Genomic DNA, 17,656 nt, shown 5'->3' on the forward strand with positions numbered 1-17,656 from the left:
GTGCGCAAAGAAAACAATAATAACAATTTATTCAACAATTCTTCTCCCCGAGTTGCGGTCTTCCGTAAACGTTGTTTACGTTCAGTATACAGCGCGGATTACGTTGTTTACGTCCAGCGGATACTCTCCAAAATGGCGGAAGACGTTCATACAATCAACACGTGTATGGACTCACAGTCTGGTCGGATCCTGAGTGTGTGCATTCAGAGGGTTTTAAGCTAAAAATCAGTTGAAACTGTCTTTATGTCTGTGGTCTACCATGGTTTTAAAATCGGTTACGATTTGAAAATGTATACAGCGCGGATCCTGAACGTAAACAACGCTGATTACGTTGTTTACGTCCAGCGGATACTCTCCAAAATGGCGGAAGACGTTCATACAATCAACACGTGTATGGTCTCACAGTCTGGTCGGATCCTGAGTGTGTGCATTCAGAGGGTTTTAAGCTAAAAATCAGTTGAAACTGTCTTTATGTCTGTGGTCTACCATGGTTTTAAAATCGGTTACGATTTGAAAATCGTATGTGTCCCAGGCCCAAGTCAATATAACTGATTAAAAAAATAATAATAATTCATAAATCTGAGTTTGTATCTAACAATTCAGACATTTTCAGTATTGTGAGATATAAACTCAAAAATGCAAGAGATAAACTCTGAATTGCTAGATGTTAATTAGCAATTGCGTTTAAAAAAATACGAGAAGGTTTTTTTTTCTATTTCACTGTTGTCTTCTTTTTTTTCCTCCCTCAGAATCCTGAGGGTAAAAAAAAGTCATTGCAAGAGAACTGCAATTGCAAGAGAAAAAATAAATAAATTACTAAAAACAACAGTTATCGTTTTTCTTTTAAATATGATTTCAGAGGGCTCAGAATGTAGGGCACGAGTTGTATGGACCACTTGTATTGTACTTTAATGGTGTTTTGCTGTTCTTTTGGCACTATAAATCAATGTACACACTTTTCTTGTGTGGTGAAAAGAAACTTTGACATTTCAAAAAGAAATAAAACATTTTATTCACAGACATCTTTAGGGCTGGAAAAATTAATACAAAAAAATCTATTTTAGATTTAAAAGCCAAACAGCACAGCTTCTCAGAGCTTTCTGATGGTGAACGTTGGTTTGAATCTCCTCACATTCATTAGACACAACCAAAGGTCAATGAAATAAAGCAGTGCTTATAATCCTGATCAGGATTTTGTATCAGTCACATGGCAAGTGTAAAAGGTGCTGTAATCTCATTAACCTTCATAAGGATGTTTCATAAGTAAATTGTTTCTTAAAGTCTTATTATCTAACAAGCATGTGCAATTAACCTTGGGATTCAGTTTACTCTGTTTCATTTTTATGCTGTTGTAAAACAATGTCTGGATCAGTAGTTTGGTATCCAATGCAGAAAATGCAGACAAATCATGGTCCTGTTTTTATAAATTTCATTCTTCTTTTGTATATGTCTACATATTGACGTATTGTATAATATATTTAACGGGCTGTCCAAGATGAGTATAACTGATGAATAAATAGGCACAATAATGAGACATAATGATTTAAAGACTTATTTTTTCCTTCGTTAAATGATTGAAATATGGCCTATGGTTAACACAAGCTCAATTAATTGTTATGTTTTATTCTACAACACATGCTACATCATTAATTTATAAAAAATAAAAAAAAATACATCAGAATTTTTTTCCCCCTCACACAAACGTATCAAATGGCTTCGGAAGATCTAAAATACAGAGTATGAGTCAGTATGACTTTTTGGTGCTTTTTGGAGCTTGGAAGCAGAAATAACCATCCACTATTGTTATATGGAAACGTGAAGCTAGTTTTCATAGAATAAAGAAAACAGCACAAGGTCAGAATGACATGAGGGTGTGTAAATGATGGTAATTCTTCACAGATCTTTGAGAAAAAAAAAATATGATGTGAGCACACACAGTGATGATTTTTATGCAGTTTCCATGTATTTGCCATCTCAATGTCTGAAGTGAAAGTGAAATTTTACCCTAGTTTTTCTTTTCTTTTTAAATACATCTGAGTTGTTTCATTAAAGATTTTTATGGAATATGTGATAGTAAGCATCGTCTTTATTGCTTTACAGCATCTCGACTTAAAGTGTCATTTGCATTTGCTTTGTCCTACAGTGAGTGCACATGTATAATTTATTATTACTTTTATAAATGTACCAACATCTTGGAAATAAAGCCAGTGCGTGCGACTGACAAAAACAGCACACTCGCCAAACAGAAATCCATTTTTGCTTTAATAAAAAACAATATCATTTGAAAATAAATATGTTTACTAGTTATACTAAAAACACAAAAGGATGTTAATATTTTAACAGCACCAATAAATATATTACTGTGAAAATATACTGAAAATGTGGCTGTACATGGCAAACAAACAAAAACTCATTTCTGGCACTTTCACACAAAGAGAATGTTTGTTTTTCGATCCTAAAACCTCGTCCGAAGGCCTCGTATCTCCACCAAACTGATCGCTCATACAAAAACGTTACAATAAACGAAAAAAAAAGGCGCTTTCAGGAATGTTGAAGTGTTTGTTTCTCTTTTGTCTTTCGTTCTATAAAGCCGTCCACAGTTTTTCAGATTGGTGACGATGTCGATAGGAAACAAATCAAAACAATATCAACAATAACACTGTATATAAATAGATCAAATTAAATACACAGAATACTGAACTTATTCTAACATTATAAATTAGATGTAGTGAACTACACAAAGGGATATTAGATATGTATACACAGATATTGTGTGGTAATGAACAGTTCCTAAAGTCCTGTGCAATATTCTCTTTGGAAAACGTTACAAACTTAAATATTTGAGTTATCTTTTACTACTGCGGTGAATGGAACGAGTCTGTTCCTTAGCAAAAGTCAGAATCGATTTGCATTTTGTCACATTTATATGTTTTTTTTTTTTTTTAATCTCCATATGTACATATATGTAATATCCCTTTAGTATTATCACACCAAGTCCTATTGGATGTTAGTCAGTACAGGTGTCTTTTTGACTAAGACTTCATCCTAGTAAGAGTGACATCACAGAAAGAGATAGTTCGGCATTTGTATCCCATGCCTGGACCCAGAAAGAATCGCTATTATGTCACTTCCTCTCCTTTGATTGACAGTCTGTAACTATTCATATAAAGGGTTGGAGGTTGTCATGGACATTCGTTCCGAGTCTTTAAATATGAATCCACAGCGGGCCGATCCAGTGAAGCTTTACCTCACTGCGTTCTGTCCAATCACAGGCCCAGGTGCAGCGACACTGAAATATATCCCATTCACACGCCAAGCAGCGTCTTCGTTTACTTGTTTGTAGGTGATAGCAGCGACACACATTGTCATTGTCATTTAATATATATAATATATATTCTATATATTCATATATTAATATCTTAAAAATTTACATCGGGGTGGTATCTCCTGCCCTCGTTTCATTCTCTGTCTTTCGTTCAGGCTAGTGTTTGCAGTTCGTCCAGGGAATGCATCCTCAGGTTTAAAAAGTGCTGTGCCGTAAAAAAAAAAATTCCTTCATTCATTGTTCTGCTCACCGCGCCGCTCATCATCTTGGCTTTTCACATCTGAAAGAGAACAATGGACTGGTTAGAGATCTGCATGAAATTTGTGTCAATATATGTCAGGAAAAGCCTATGCGCTTATTGATCTGTGCTTTTTAGCCCCCCAACCAATCAGAGTTAATCAGAGTCTTTTCCCACACTGCTGTGTTTACAATAGAAAAGTAGTGCTTGCAATGAAATATATATAATTTTTTTTTTTTTTTTTTTTTTTTTTTTCAAAGAATATACTGTAAGTGTGAAATGTAATGTTTTCTGACATTTAATTGCATGTTAAGTTTAAGTTTAAATTGCAGTTAGCTGAACTTTACAGGGATTTTTTGATCCACTTACGTAGGACTTAAGTACATCTTTATATGTAGTTCTATAATTAAAGTGCACTGCTTGTACTGGCATTTATGTTGAATCTTGTATTTCATGTATTTAAATAAATTTGCAATTACACATTTATACATTTAAAATATATTAACTTTAAGTAATAGCTACTGAATAAGACACTGTAGTTAAAATTATAATCAAGTACGTTTCATGTGCAGTGTGTTAGTCAACACATAAAAACAATTGTACTTATTACAAAAAGTAAAACATAATTATATTTAAAACTTTAATTTGTCATTACTTTTTAAAAGTGTACTTAAGTATGTTTTGAAGCAGTCATGAAAGTCCCTCTCTTTAATTCACTTAAGCTGCCTTTTATTTCATTAATCTTAGATTATCAGCAAGTACAGTATTTTATATGCTTTTAAGATTTGAAGTACACTACAAGTGAACATTCAGTACAATTAAGAGCACTTAATACTTAAGCGCAATTTCTGGAAGTCTAATCAAAAACATTGTTTATCTGTATAGCGGTTATGTAAAATTATGTAAAAAATAATTTTGGATGGGGTAAAAATTTGGTTTGGGTGGAACGATCACAGGATCAAAGTATGCTGCGATCTCCACAAAACATAACAATAACATTTGGACAACATATACAGAATGCTAACAGATGGTCGAACAGTTTAAATTAGTGGGACAGTTGATGAGAAGCAAACAGCATGGACACACTTATATATTCACATATATAATTCAACAAGATCTCATATTAGGTATCTGAAATATGTACAGATAATGGCATGATTTTGCACATAATGGCAAAATCAATAATACCAAATTAAATTCTGAAGATAAAAAAAACAAAAACCAATGAATTACTGAGAGCAGGATGTGTGAGTTGCACTTTACAAACACACACACACACACACATATGCAGCATCCCTGCCTGTTTACTCAAAAACACAAAATCATGTTGCTTGCTGACAGAATACTATTATGAACATAAAATGACAAGATAAAAAACAAAAACCAACGAATTACTGAGAGCAGGATGTGTGAGTTGCACTTCACAGACAAACACACACACATATGCAGCATCCCTGCCTGTTTACTCAAAAACACAAAATCATGTTGATTGCTGACAGAATACCAGCAAATTCATACACTATTAATCATTTCTATGCTCAACACCAAAACATGATGTCACTATTAGTGTGCAGCAGTAATGCACCAGATTCTGACATTAAATGTCTCTCACCGCAATACACCACACACACACACTACGTCACCATGCATATACAGTATAGAAGGGAAAATGCAACAAGCGCTATATGCATGCACATTTCAGATCTTCAGATGGGACTGGATGAGAAGATGCATGTTGCACGTGGTGACAGTTCATAAACAAACCTGCAAGTTCTTTCGTTTAACTCAAGTTGTCTGGACTTGCATTGCAATTGTGTGAATTTGCAGGAGCATGTACAGGTGAGGGGGTCCTGCACATACAAGCGCTTTCTTCTCTCTGAGCAAGGCTCACAGTGGCTGCAAGGGAAGCAGAAGGGAGAGACAGAGAGACATCTAAGCACTAGTGATTTGGGCAGAGAGCTGAAGACACACACACACACACACTCATGCACCTCGCCATCACACACCACCTCCATTCACTGCACAAATGTGGGTCCTTTTTTGCTTTGTTTTGAAGATAGGTAGCATTAGTGGCAGATTGTGTGTGATGAGAGCAAATAATGACTTAATTCATTCATCCATTAGTGAGCACACATGAGACACAGTGAATAGCTGCAACATTGAAATCAGACAGGAACAGTTATTGGACTGACAGACAAGTACATTCACATACACACATTCACATATACACGAATGAAAGCAGTATGAAGCAAAAGCAATGTCTGCTAAAGTGGTTTGTTCAACTACAGAAACTTGACACAGAAGCACAAATTTTGAACAGTTTTGAACTAAAAACAGTTTCATAGACACATTAACTGTTCTAAAAATGTGGCTTTCTTAATTGTGTAATTGCACCTATACTGGAAAAACCAACAAATGTAACCAGGCAAATGTATTTGTTTTTGGTTTTTAATTCAAACCTTACATTTTGGTTTAATACGAATATTTTCCCAAAGACAAAAACCTTCACACAAAGTAAACATTTTATTTATTATAAAGACCATACCATACCTAATCAATATATATATATATTTTTTAGAAATAAGCCAAAATGTTATTTAATGTAGGTCAATATAATAATATAAAAAATCAAAACCAGCTGTAAAATGAAAGTAAAATTTTCACTTACAGTAAAACTAAAAACATTTTATTAGTCAATATTTGATTTAGTTGACTTAATATAAAGGCAACTTTGAAATACCTTAATTTTTATAATGATGTTGTTTTAAAATATGCATCATGTTTTTCTTTTATGCACAAAAAATTATAAAATAAATAAAAAAATAAAAATAGTATGTGTTCTGCACATCAACACACACAAAATACAATTTTTATTGTTTATTTGATTTATTTTCTTTTTCTATGAGGAGTGTTATTTGCCTTGAACTGAACAAAAGAGGTTTAAACCGAATTTTCAATTAGACCAATAATAAAAATGCACATTAAATAAATAACAAAGTCATTTCACTGTTTTCAGTGCAGTAAAGACAAGCCCATCTACAGGAGAGAAATTCAACTGCTGTTCTCAGAAACATCAAAGGGGCCGAAATACAGGTGAGGGATCACATGAGCATGGCGTCATCCCATCTGTGGCGGCACATTAGTATGATAATGACAGAGAGAGACAGCCATGCAACCTCTGTTTATTTACCTTTGGTTGCTTTCCTCTTTGCGGGCCGTGGGCCAATTAGAGTACAAATAAATGCAGACTGGGGCTTTAAGCCGACAGGACAAGTGAGATTACAAAGAGCAAACAAGCTGCCCTGAAATAAAGCCAATGACTGAGAGCAAAATACTGCTTGAGCGCAGGTGAGCCGAGGCGCTGAGATCGCCCGAATCTCCCTCTCTCGCTCTCTTTCGGCTTTTAACCCTCCCCACTCTGGGTTTTCTGCAAAACAGGAAAATAACGCAAGAAAAGGACATCTAAATGAAGCTGCGGACAGTCATGCTGAGAAAGATCAATCAGCACAAGGGATGTCAAAAGTGCTTTGGTACCAATTTGATACTTTTAAAAAAACATACTTTTTTAGTAAACGCTACATTTTATAAGTTTTTTATTTTTTTATCAATAATTTAAATAATAATTAATTTACATTTTGTTTAATAAAAATACTACTTTACTACTACAAGTGAATTTTTTTAAAGACATGTAATGTTACAAAAAATTTATATTTCAAATAAATGCTGTTCATTTGAACTTTGTATCACGGTTTCCACAAAAATGTGAAGCAGCACAACAGAAGCTTTCAACATTGATATGTTGAAATGAGATGTTTCTTGAGCAGCAAATCAGCATATTAGAATGATTTCTGAAGCATCATGTGACACTGAAGACTGGAGTAATGATGCTGGAAATACAGCTTTGATCACAGAAATAAATTACATTTTAAGATATATTACAATAGAAAACAGTTATTTTAAACTGTAATACAATTTCACAATATTACTGTATTTTTTATCAAATAAATGCAGCCTTATTGAGCATAAACATTAAAAAGAATTAATAAATCTTAACAACATTTAGAAAACATTAAGAAACCTTAAGGTGGGTAGTGCAAATGCTATATGCTACAGTTTTTAACCAATTTTTTTTTTTCATATTTAGTATTTTAAATAAGTAAAGTTCATATTCATTGTTCATTTTTGCTGTTATAGACACTGAAGACTGGAGTAATGATGCTGGAAATACAGCTTTGATCACAGAAATAAATTACATTTTAAAATATATTACAATAGAAAACAGTTATTTTAAACTGTAATACAATTTCACAATATTACTGTATTTTTTATCAAATAATGCAGCCTTATTGAGCATAAACATTAAAAAGAATTAATAAATCTTAACAACATTTAGAAAACATTAAGAAACCTTAAGGTGGGTAGTGCAAATGCTATATGCTACAGTTTTTAACCAATTTTTTTTTTTCATATTTAGTATTTTAAATAAGTAAAGTTCATATTCATTGTTCATTTTTGCTGTTATATTAAAATTTGTACTGAAAATTGTGAAATTCCACTGGTATTAGTACAGACCACTAAAATTATCCTATTGTGACAACCCTACTCGCCAGCAATTAAAGCGAGGAGAAGCACATCACGGACAGTCCTCATGAGGAATCAACGGCAGACTCTACAAATAAGCAGCTGAAGGAACTGAGCCATAGTGTGTGTGTGTGTGTGTTTGAGGAGCTTAGAGGTAAGGATCGAAGTACAAGGAGCTGAACTTGAGCTTGTGAATCAGAAGCGAGAGTCGCTGGGCTCCCCGCCCCCCGCGTGAGCGCCTGCCTACGTGCTGAGAGAGACGACACGCAGAGAGCCGGCGCTTAGCCCCATGACCAACGGATTTCATTTAGCCCTCTCAGCTAACCCCATCCATCTCTGTACGCTCGCATTAACCTATAGGTGCAGAAACGCACACGGCCGTCGCTCATCCAATTAAACTGGGAACATTCCCTGACCTGAACCTACCTTCCTTCCATTAGATCAAATATATGAGCAAAAAGAGCTTTATCAGCACTAACATCGCTTTTCGGAGCCATTTTTGAAATGACATTTGACCAACTGGTGTCAAGGCGGTTTTTAGTGGATGCACAAAACAAAACAAAAAACCTTTTTGTGTGATTTTTTTTTTTTTTTCAGAATATTTGATTTGATATTTCTGTTATATACACTGCAATTGTTACCTTCAAGAGATATTTACCCATAAAATGAGGATTTCTTGGTATAAATTAATCTATTTGGGTTGATTCATCAATATTAAATCATATTTTTCACTTGAATAAAACAAGTTAACCAAACAGTTGCTGCTCCCCTTTGACTTTGACTATGGAAGTCAGTGGGGACCAGAAACTAGCAAAATATCTTCTTTTGTGTTCATCAGAAGAAAGAAATTCATACAGTTTGAGGTTGAGCCTCATTTTAGGTGAACTATCCCTTTAAGACACAATAGCACTAAACGAGGTTTGTGAAACATCTCAAGGTAACCAACAATGACCTCCGTCTCAGGATCACCTACTATTTAAAAGGCTAAAAATAAAAGTGGGTTAACGACAGACACTTGTTACTATGATTAGTGTGGGGAAGCAGGCAAGGGTCAGACTTGAGCAACTGCGGTGTGAGGAGAGCGAGAGCGGCGGGTGGTCTTCACAGACTCCATCTTACAGCTGCCATAAAGCACCAGAGCCTCGCCCCAAAAGAAAAACTGCAACCATCCTATAAAAGACTCCGTTATCGGCAGGTCAGAGCTCGTAAGAGATATATACGGAGCAATCCAGGCTTTAACACAAGCACCATGGGCTGTAAAACCTCAGAGAGGACTGGCAGACACCTGACCAGCTCAACACTCGACTTGTTGATCTAAAATTAGATTGACCACATTTGAAGGCATATTATTTGAACATTTGAACATTTTTTTCACATTGCTGTTGCAAACCTTTTTTTTAAATATTTAAATATGGTAAAATGTGCTAAAATATGTTCAAATGTGTTTGTTTCAGAACAAACATGCAAGTGTCACAAGATTTTTATTTTATTTTATTTTTGAGAAATTTGTGACTGGAAACATATTCAGAATTTAGCACATGCTCTTATCCAAAATGACTTGCATAATTACTATTTCTTTATGATACTGCCATGTTTAGCAGATGGGAAGCATTAAATTATGAATGGTTATCTGCCAGAAATAGAGACGCACTAGCTATAAAAAGACGTCCAACACAAATAAAAGGAAAAGCAGGTTTTGTTTTGGGTGTTGAGTCGTTATTAAGTCCTGTTGAAAGCAGTGAGTCTTAAATTTGCGCCTGAGGATTAGGAGGGATTCGGCTGTTGTATCATTTAGTGGAAGCTGATTTGACTGTATGGGTGTAAGAACAGTCGAGTGTTTCACTTTATTAGCTTTGTTGTGGGCAAACGGGGTTGAGGGTGTGTCGAGGCGGCTGCGGTAGTAAACCGGGCGATATACAGTAATGAATTCTCACAATATATTTGCGACAAAATTAGCAAACAATTGAGCATCATAATGAATAATACCACGGTTTTGTTATATTTAATATGTACTCATTTATTTCTTTATAATGCTAGGACAATGCTTGTGAACTTTTAGTACTCAGTGGCGATACTGATCCAGTAGAGGGAGCGCTGAAGGTCTAGACAGGGTTTGTTATATTTGTCAAATATTACCATTTTTGATAATATTTTGATCTAGATTTAATTTTCATTTAAATTTTATTTAAAGGTGACATATCATGAAAATCTGACTTTTCCAGGTTTTAAGTGCTATAATCAGGTCCCCGGTGCATCTAACAACCAAGGAAACGTGAAAAAGATTAACCCAGTAACTTTGTTTTGGGAAGCCCAGCGCGATAAACATGATAATCAGAACCAAAACAGCTGTTTTTAGCAGGTATGAGCTGTAATGGCGCAGCTCAAAAGCTGGAAAAGCTGGGAAAAGGGGCGGGGTGCAGCTGCTCATTTGCATTTAAAGAGACAGGCACGAAAAACAGCGTGTTTCCGCTTCCACTCAAAATAGGCATTTTCAAAATGATATAATGATCTGTGGAGTATTTTGAGCTGAAACTTCACAGACACATTCTGGGGACACCAGAGACTTATATTACATATCGTAAAATGGGGCATAATATGTCTCCTTTAAAGTAGTAAATTTGTTGTGTTTTTGTGTTTTTTTTTTATATTTCTATTATACAAGTTCTATTTTATCGTTTTTATTATGTTTTATTCAGCTGAAATAAAATAAGTTTAAGATTTATTTTATTTCTTTATTTTTTTTAGGGCTGAAGATTGACAAATATATACAGTATATAGTGTCCAGGTGACTTTGAGACGCTGTGAGCTGGATGTCCTGGAACTTTATATTTGGAATTACATTTAAGTGAAAATAAAGTAAACTCACAGTACTGTGTGTTTACAAAGTGAACTGTGCTGGCACTGTGGACATCTGAGTTCATTTAGAGTGCTCTCACACACTAGTGTTGAACAATAAGCAAATGGGATGCACCAGTTATGACAAAGCAAGCAGCATGAATCTGGCAATGATGAAAATATGCACACTTTCATTTCTCACCCACATCATCTCAGCTGTCATTCGCTCCACTCACATACAGACAGTAAAGACTGCTGAAGCTGCACTTACTGTGAGTCATGTACATAATATAAACACTGACCCACTGACAAATCAAGTCTGAAAGACTAGCTCCTACTGGAACACATTCCTAAAAGTATGTTATGCTCTCAATTTGATTGGTCTGCCCAGGCGTGCAGCTAGAGATATACTGCATCACTTGAGCTTTACTGCTAATAGTCTGACTGCTAAGTGCTAACTGTGCTAACTGCTAACATAGTGTCCAGCTGGCTGCTTCTCATCGCCGTCCAATCAACCCAGTCATTGCAATTTTTAGCTGTGTGTTTAGAAATGCAATGCACCATCTAGAACCGTCCACACTGTGAACAAATTAATCTTAACCAAATCCCACAATGTCCAAGTTGAAAAATGGAAGAATTGACCATTTCAGAAAGATATGTTATCTTAAAATCACCCAAAAGCTTGACATTGGAAATAATAATAATATAAAAATAAAACTCAACTTACTTTTCTTTCTTTGATTTGACTTCTACCTTTTGCCTAAAAAAGACAGATGCAACAGAGGTTTAATTCACTTTTCATGATTTAAAGGGAACACTTCACTCAAAATAAATATTCTGTCACTATTTACTTACTAAATTCTTAAAATAACGGTTCCAAAAGGGGATTTTCACAGTGATGCCATAGAAGAACCATTTTTTGGTTCCTTCAAAGAACCTTTCAGTGAACAGTTCTTAAAAGAACCATTTTTTCCCTAAGTCTAAAGAACAATTTAATAATCCAAAGAAACTTTTTCCACTATAAAGAAGCTTTTGTCCAATGAAAAGATGTCATGGATGTTAAAGGCTCTTCATGGAACCATAGATGCCAATAAATATCTTTATGTGTATTGAATTATTGAAGATTTTGTGCTCTAACAGAACAAATAACAGCATAGTGAACAATAAGTGAGTAAACTTTGAGAATAATGGACAGATTACATCTTGGATTTAACTATTTCCTGAAGATGCATTTAATCTCAGTTTTAGAGACGTACCTGCATTCACACTTGGTGTGTTCTGTGAAACTCAGTTGAAAATTATGCTGCGATACACGTTGTTTGACTCGCAGTACCTACAGGAATATACAAAAAAATAAAAAATCACATTTAGTATGCAAGCATGCATTCATGCACTATATGAGTGTACTTTGTCATTTTTATTTAATTTTACACACTGTTGAATAAATGACAAGACCAGGCCTCAACAGTGGCCAAGAGCAACTTCAGCCACATAAACGCGGTGTAAACACAGTGTGCAGCGGTAAACAACATATCTGACATGCCAGTTAACACCGCCTCCCTGTCCCCATGTTGGGCAAGCATGAAGTCATAGGAAGCAGTGTGAAGGACTGCGCGCGCTGGATTGAACCAGTCTCACCTCCATGGTGACGTTGCGGGTCTCTGTAGGGACACACTCGAGCGCTTCGTCGTTGCAGCAGCCTGCACAGCGCATGAGAACCACACAGGACGGGATGTAGGTGTGCTCGATCTCGTCAGGATACTCCTGAATGATGTCTACCAGCATCTCTCGCGTCTTACACGCACTCTTTTTGTACACATCCATGAAGGGAATCACTAAAGAGGAAGCAAAGTGAGAGTTCAGTCACTATCATACTACCGATGTCTTCTTTTCTTTCTTTCTTTCTTTTTTTTGTTGTCAAATTAAAGGTACAGTTTACATGAAGTTCTCTCATTATTTACTTACCGTCATGTCGTTCCAAACCTGTATGCTGTTATTTTTTTCTGTGAAACACAAAAAGAGAAGTTTTGAAGTATCTTCATGCAGCTCTTTTCCATGTAATGACAGTTCATAATGACCATGACTGAGTCTGTTTCTCATAAAAGCTATTTCAGAAGTCTTGACCCTTGTGAAAAAGAAGTGCACTTAATTGCATTGAATGTGCACTTGTAGTGCACTTAAAAGTTTTTTTTTTTTTTATGTACATTTAGACATAATATAATATTAATGCAACTAAAGGTGAATTTCATGACTGTTTCTTAACATTCTTAAATACACTTTTAAAAAGTGTACATGTAATAGTGTCACATTAAAAGTTTAACTTTGAAGTATATTTTAAATCATTGTTTTATTAATCTTTTGTTGTGCTTTAAAGAAGTACACTTATTTTGATGTGTTAACTAGCATACTAAGCCACATGTAAAGTATGTGATTATGCTTTTAACCTTAATATGTTATTCAGGATTACATTTAAAGTTACTATATTTTACTAAATTGCCAAAATGTGTTACTTTTTATAGCCAGCAGTCATGGTAACTGTGAAAAGAGCGGCGTGAAGATTCTTCTCCTTTTGCGTTACATGGTCAAAATAACAGCATGCGTGTTTGGAATCAAATTAGAGTGAGTAAATCGTTTCCATTCTTTACAAAAACTAATATTTCCTGAGGAAGGCCCACTGTTAATGTCACATCCATGACATAACACCTCACACAGGCCTGTTCTGCTCACTGGGGACTTGACTTTCCCAAGTGGGCAAAAAAAGGCATGTCACACATGTTGAGGCACACACACCAGCACATGTGCCCCACTTGCACGCCCACCCTAGTCTGTACACCTCCCTAAACTGGCTTCCCATCATTCACTCTGACCCCAGTGCCTCTTGACCCGCAGACTGCCAGGGAAAAGCGTGACCTCAGGCAGTGTGGCACCAGGCTTCACTGCAGACACCTGACCTCCATGAGAAGCCCACCCTGCGTGACACCCCCTGCCACCCATGAATCTGTCAGTGCCCCAGAGCCATGCAAGAAAACCAAACACAACTGTATTCATGATGCTGATCATGATAAAGTCAGTAACTGCTAGTAATCAATTGGTGGTACCAGCCACATTTCACCCAGTGCCCTATCATGGCACTTCTTCGTTTATGGCCATGATGTTTGTATCTCATATCTTTATTTAGCAAAGTGCAAAGTCAAATATAAACGGACTGACTACTACTAACCAAGATTCAATATGTGCATTTAATGCAAAGCAAAACCGTCTAGCATAGGAGCTCTACATTGTGGGAAAGCATTTATGAATGGAAGCAGATTGGGAATGACGTAAAAATAACAATACACGTTCCCCCAGAAACGTAACAGGGACTCTATACAAACAACCAGGTCCACTGCGAACAAATAATTGTGACCTTGAGGGCAAATCAGGAATAAATCACGCAATATTTGTTAATAAACAAACACAGCCATGGTCAATGACTCCACACAAGGTTGCTTGCGGGTAGAATAAATTATTCACTTTGACGATCCTAATGAGGGTGGGAAATATACCCTGACTCCTAATCTTGAGTGTCCAAGCAAATATTTATATAAGTGATATTAAACTGATTAAGGAGAGAGAGTGTTGCGTAACAAAAGAGAACAGCAAACATACAGTATTGGATGGGCTATTACCTGCCTCAGAACTGGGATAAAACCATTCGCAGTTTAATCTTTGCCATATACATCCTCCAGGTGGTGCTGGACTCTTAGCGCCATTTCCAAAACATTTTTCATATCATACACACTTCAACATTTACGAACACTGCACATATAAAGAGACTTACCCTCGTTTTTGCTCTTCATCCCTTCTTTGGGTATGTGGGCAGCCTGTCAGGACAGAAAAGTGACAATTGTAAGTCACAGAATACCTAAAACAAGTTAAATCTGACCTACGTTATACGCCACTGAAAGAAACCAATAGTAATGCTTGGGAAACTCTCGAAAGGGAACATTTCGTTACGTTTTACACAACCAACGCACTTTATTTACTCGATACATGGCCAGAATCTAGAATTAGATGCTTAGTAAGGATCTTGGACTCTTATAAGAGTTTAAAGTAGTCGTTCTCAACCTTTTTGACTCCCACTGGCCAATAAAATATTTAGAGCAGCCAATATTTAGGCTAAAATGTTTCCTCTGGTACTGCTGTAATGATGGAAAAGTTGCTTGTTTTCTAAGATTCTAATTAACATAAACTTGCAGTCTCAATAAACATCAGTTGATTTCATGATTCCATAAGTTTCGAGAACCATATGTCCTTCAGTAAAATCAACAGCTGTTGATGGTACAAATAAAAAAGCAAGAAATATGATGTCAATTTATTGGCATATATCGGTATTTGTACCTTATCTACCCCTATAGAGGACATATTAGTACCTTAACTATGATCCAGTGTGGGTACAACTAAAGAAACCCTGTAATCGCAAATATACCCAAACTGTAACCTTTTCGAATTTTAACTAAATTAGATTAAGTTAGATTTATTTTAAATAATTTTAAGTCATCCAATGGTCCCCTTGGAGGTTTGCTGAGGCCCTCTAGTGGGCCCCAGACCCATAAAAACCAGAGAGGCTTTCCAAATCTAGTAGCCTATGGGAGTTTGAATGCTTTCAGAAAGCAGTTTTAGATTCTTTTCATGGTATATAATCTCATTTAAATGGAATTTCATCTTCTAAATTCTTAGTAAGGGAGTTAATTTGTCATTTAAAGCGGCTGCGGAGAGCCAATGATGCTGCTGCTACAACTCAGACTATTCTTTTTTCCCGCCTACAGATTAGTCTCGCTGGCGCGAGAGCGCGTGCTCCGTCGCGTTACCGCAGGTGGCGTGTACTGGCGCAACAGCTCTCGGTGTTGCGTGAGAATCTCACCGGTTTGCCTCACACACCATCTGCTTCATATCCAAGCAGACATTTTTCATATTCTGCACCCAACATTGGGACAATGACGACAAAGCAACCAACAAACAAACGACGGTAGTTTACCTCATACAAATATGTTTCACGACATCAAACACTGCCATGTCACGATTCAAGTAAATTAATTAATTAGGCGAGATACAAATAAACGAAGGCGTTCAGGTAATATCTTGTCATTATTCTCGTCAAGAGAGCAGATGGTTGCAGTATTTTAAGTGGAGAGCACTAATAAAATTCAGAAAGTCAATGTTGTGTTTGTATTCGTTGCATTTAGCCTCCCGTATAGGTATACTCCCGTTACAGCACGTAGTCTGTTTTATAGTAATTTGCATTTATTAACAAAACCCATTGCCTAATTTATGTTAAATCCCTGTACTTCTCAGAATAGGAACTGATCGGGCTACACAGTATTGATAGCCAAATATTCCTAATATAACAGTAGCTGTTATTTTAAGCAGTAGCCTAACTTTTAAGCAGGAAATTCCACGTGAAACTTCAGTTCGGGTAACCTAGTGTATAAATGGTGTAATGGCACTGGACACGTGCATTATATCCTCGTCAGTGTAATCTGACCTCCGTTCGTTTACACATTAATAAAAAATTAATGGCTTTATCCTTGCATAATTTCAAACCCACCAAATTGCACAGCCCTTACCTTGACAGCAGACAGATGAAGGAGAGCCGCAAAAAATAATTGTATCGAATAAACAACAAAGTTCATGGTTGTAATTCCAGTGGTGTGTTGCGGCGAGCGTCACTGAACAGTCTCTGGCTCTCAAAACTATTCAAAGCGAAGCTGCTGAATATGAATGAACCGTGTGATATCGTGGGTCAAAGTAACAATTCCATTCTGCCCTTCAGGACCGAAGCACCTGCGTCGAATCCACTAAAATGAACTTCTTGGACGTTAGCGCTCCTCCAGAAAATATAATATAATAGCAATAACAGCACAATAAAAGAATAATAAAGAAAAGAAACCGGAGAAAATCCACACTATATTGGCCCTCCTCTTTAAAATCCACAGTATAACGGAAAGTCGACGTTTAATATATCTAATTCCAAAACGTCACAGGCAAAACAATATATTAAAAAAAAGTTTCGTACACTTCCAAGCGCAACCTCTATAGGGGCCAGAGAACGGCTTCTGCGCATATGCTTATCATCAAGCGCAAGACGCTACATGTGCCGGTAAAAAAAAAAAAAGTGATCCAATGGCAATCCCTGGTTAAACTGCAGCAGACGTTTCCTTCTCTCCTCGTCTTATTTCCGCTATTGCTTTGGTTTCTGTTGTCTCATAACGTTGTGGATGTTATCTGGCGGTATGGGGAGGTCTTGTCACTGCTCTCGCTCTGTCTTTCAGCGCTTCTAATGCTCAACGCTGCAGATCTTGAGCGTATCGGCACACAGGCGCTGATTGGTCAGCAGGAGTCTTACGTAGATTATGATGCTCCAATGCGAAGGGCTCGACTCACTTCAGCAGGACTTCAGAAGGTGGGAAATTATGCATAATTCCCATTGCGTGTGTGTTATTTAGATAGTACAAAAATAGGTATAGGTTAACGAAAGCATTTTAACTGTATTAAATCCGTAGCCTATACTAGGTCCAGTAGGCTGTTTTCTCGTAGCCTACATCTTCCAATTCGTTTTGTACAGGTTTGACCAGTTCGTACTAAAAGGATGTGACTCTTAATGATTGTTGATTCATGCTAATTAACCATTAGTCGTT

General features: G+C 36.3%; 1 protein-coding gene across 2 annotated transcripts; it reads right to left on the bottom strand.

Annotated features, from left to right (window-relative positions):
- Positions 1 to 2,929: 2,929 nt before the first annotated feature.
- Positions 2,930 to 17,296, bottom strand: vegfaa (vascular endothelial growth factor Aa). Of its 2 annotated transcripts, XM_016548430.1 has the most exons (7): positions 16,586 to 17,296; positions 14,800 to 14,842; positions 12,618 to 12,814; positions 12,236 to 12,312; positions 11,707 to 11,739; positions 5,328 to 5,459; positions 2,930 to 3,605 (listed from the first exon to the last, which is right to left on the bottom strand). In XM_016548430.1, the coding sequence occupies exons 1-7, from the start codon at positions 16,649 to 16,651 to the stop codon at positions 3,587 to 3,589; spliced, it is 567 nt and encodes a 188-aa protein (XP_016403916.1). In that variant the 5' UTR covers positions 16,652 to 17,296; the 3' UTR covers positions 2,930 to 3,586. The 2 variants fall into 2 exon arrangements, with proteins under 2 accessions (XP_016403916.1, XP_016403917.1); XM_016548431.1 differs by lacking the exon at positions 5,328 to 5,459.
- Between the last annotated feature and the right edge of the window lie 360 nt (positions 17,297 to 17,656).

Source organism: Sinocyclocheilus rhinocerous, unplaced genomic scaffold, assembly GCF_001515625.1.
Source record: "Sinocyclocheilus rhinocerous isolate Xijiao unplaced genomic scaffold, SAMN03320098_v1.1 scaffold764, whole genome shotgun sequence".
Classification (NCBI taxonomy): Eukaryota; Metazoa; Chordata; class Actinopteri; order Cypriniformes; family Cyprinidae; genus Sinocyclocheilus; species Sinocyclocheilus rhinocerous.

What these genes read in the sequence shown, in the direction of transcription:
- vegfaa (XM_016548430.1), bottom strand. Translation starts at nt 16,651, where the DNA reads ATGAACTTTGTTGTTTATTCGATACAATTATTTTTTGCGGCTCTCCTT. An exon ending in TTCATCTGTCTGCTGTCAAG is followed by an intron (nt 14,843 to 16,585) that starts GTAAGGGCTGTG and finishes CTGTCCTGACAG; the next exon opens with GCTGCCCACATACCCAAAGA. An exon ending in GATGAAGAGCAAAAACGAGG is followed by an intron (nt 12,815 to 14,799) that starts GTAAGTCTCTTT and finishes CTTCCTCTTTAG; the next exon opens with TGATTCCCTTCATGGATGTG.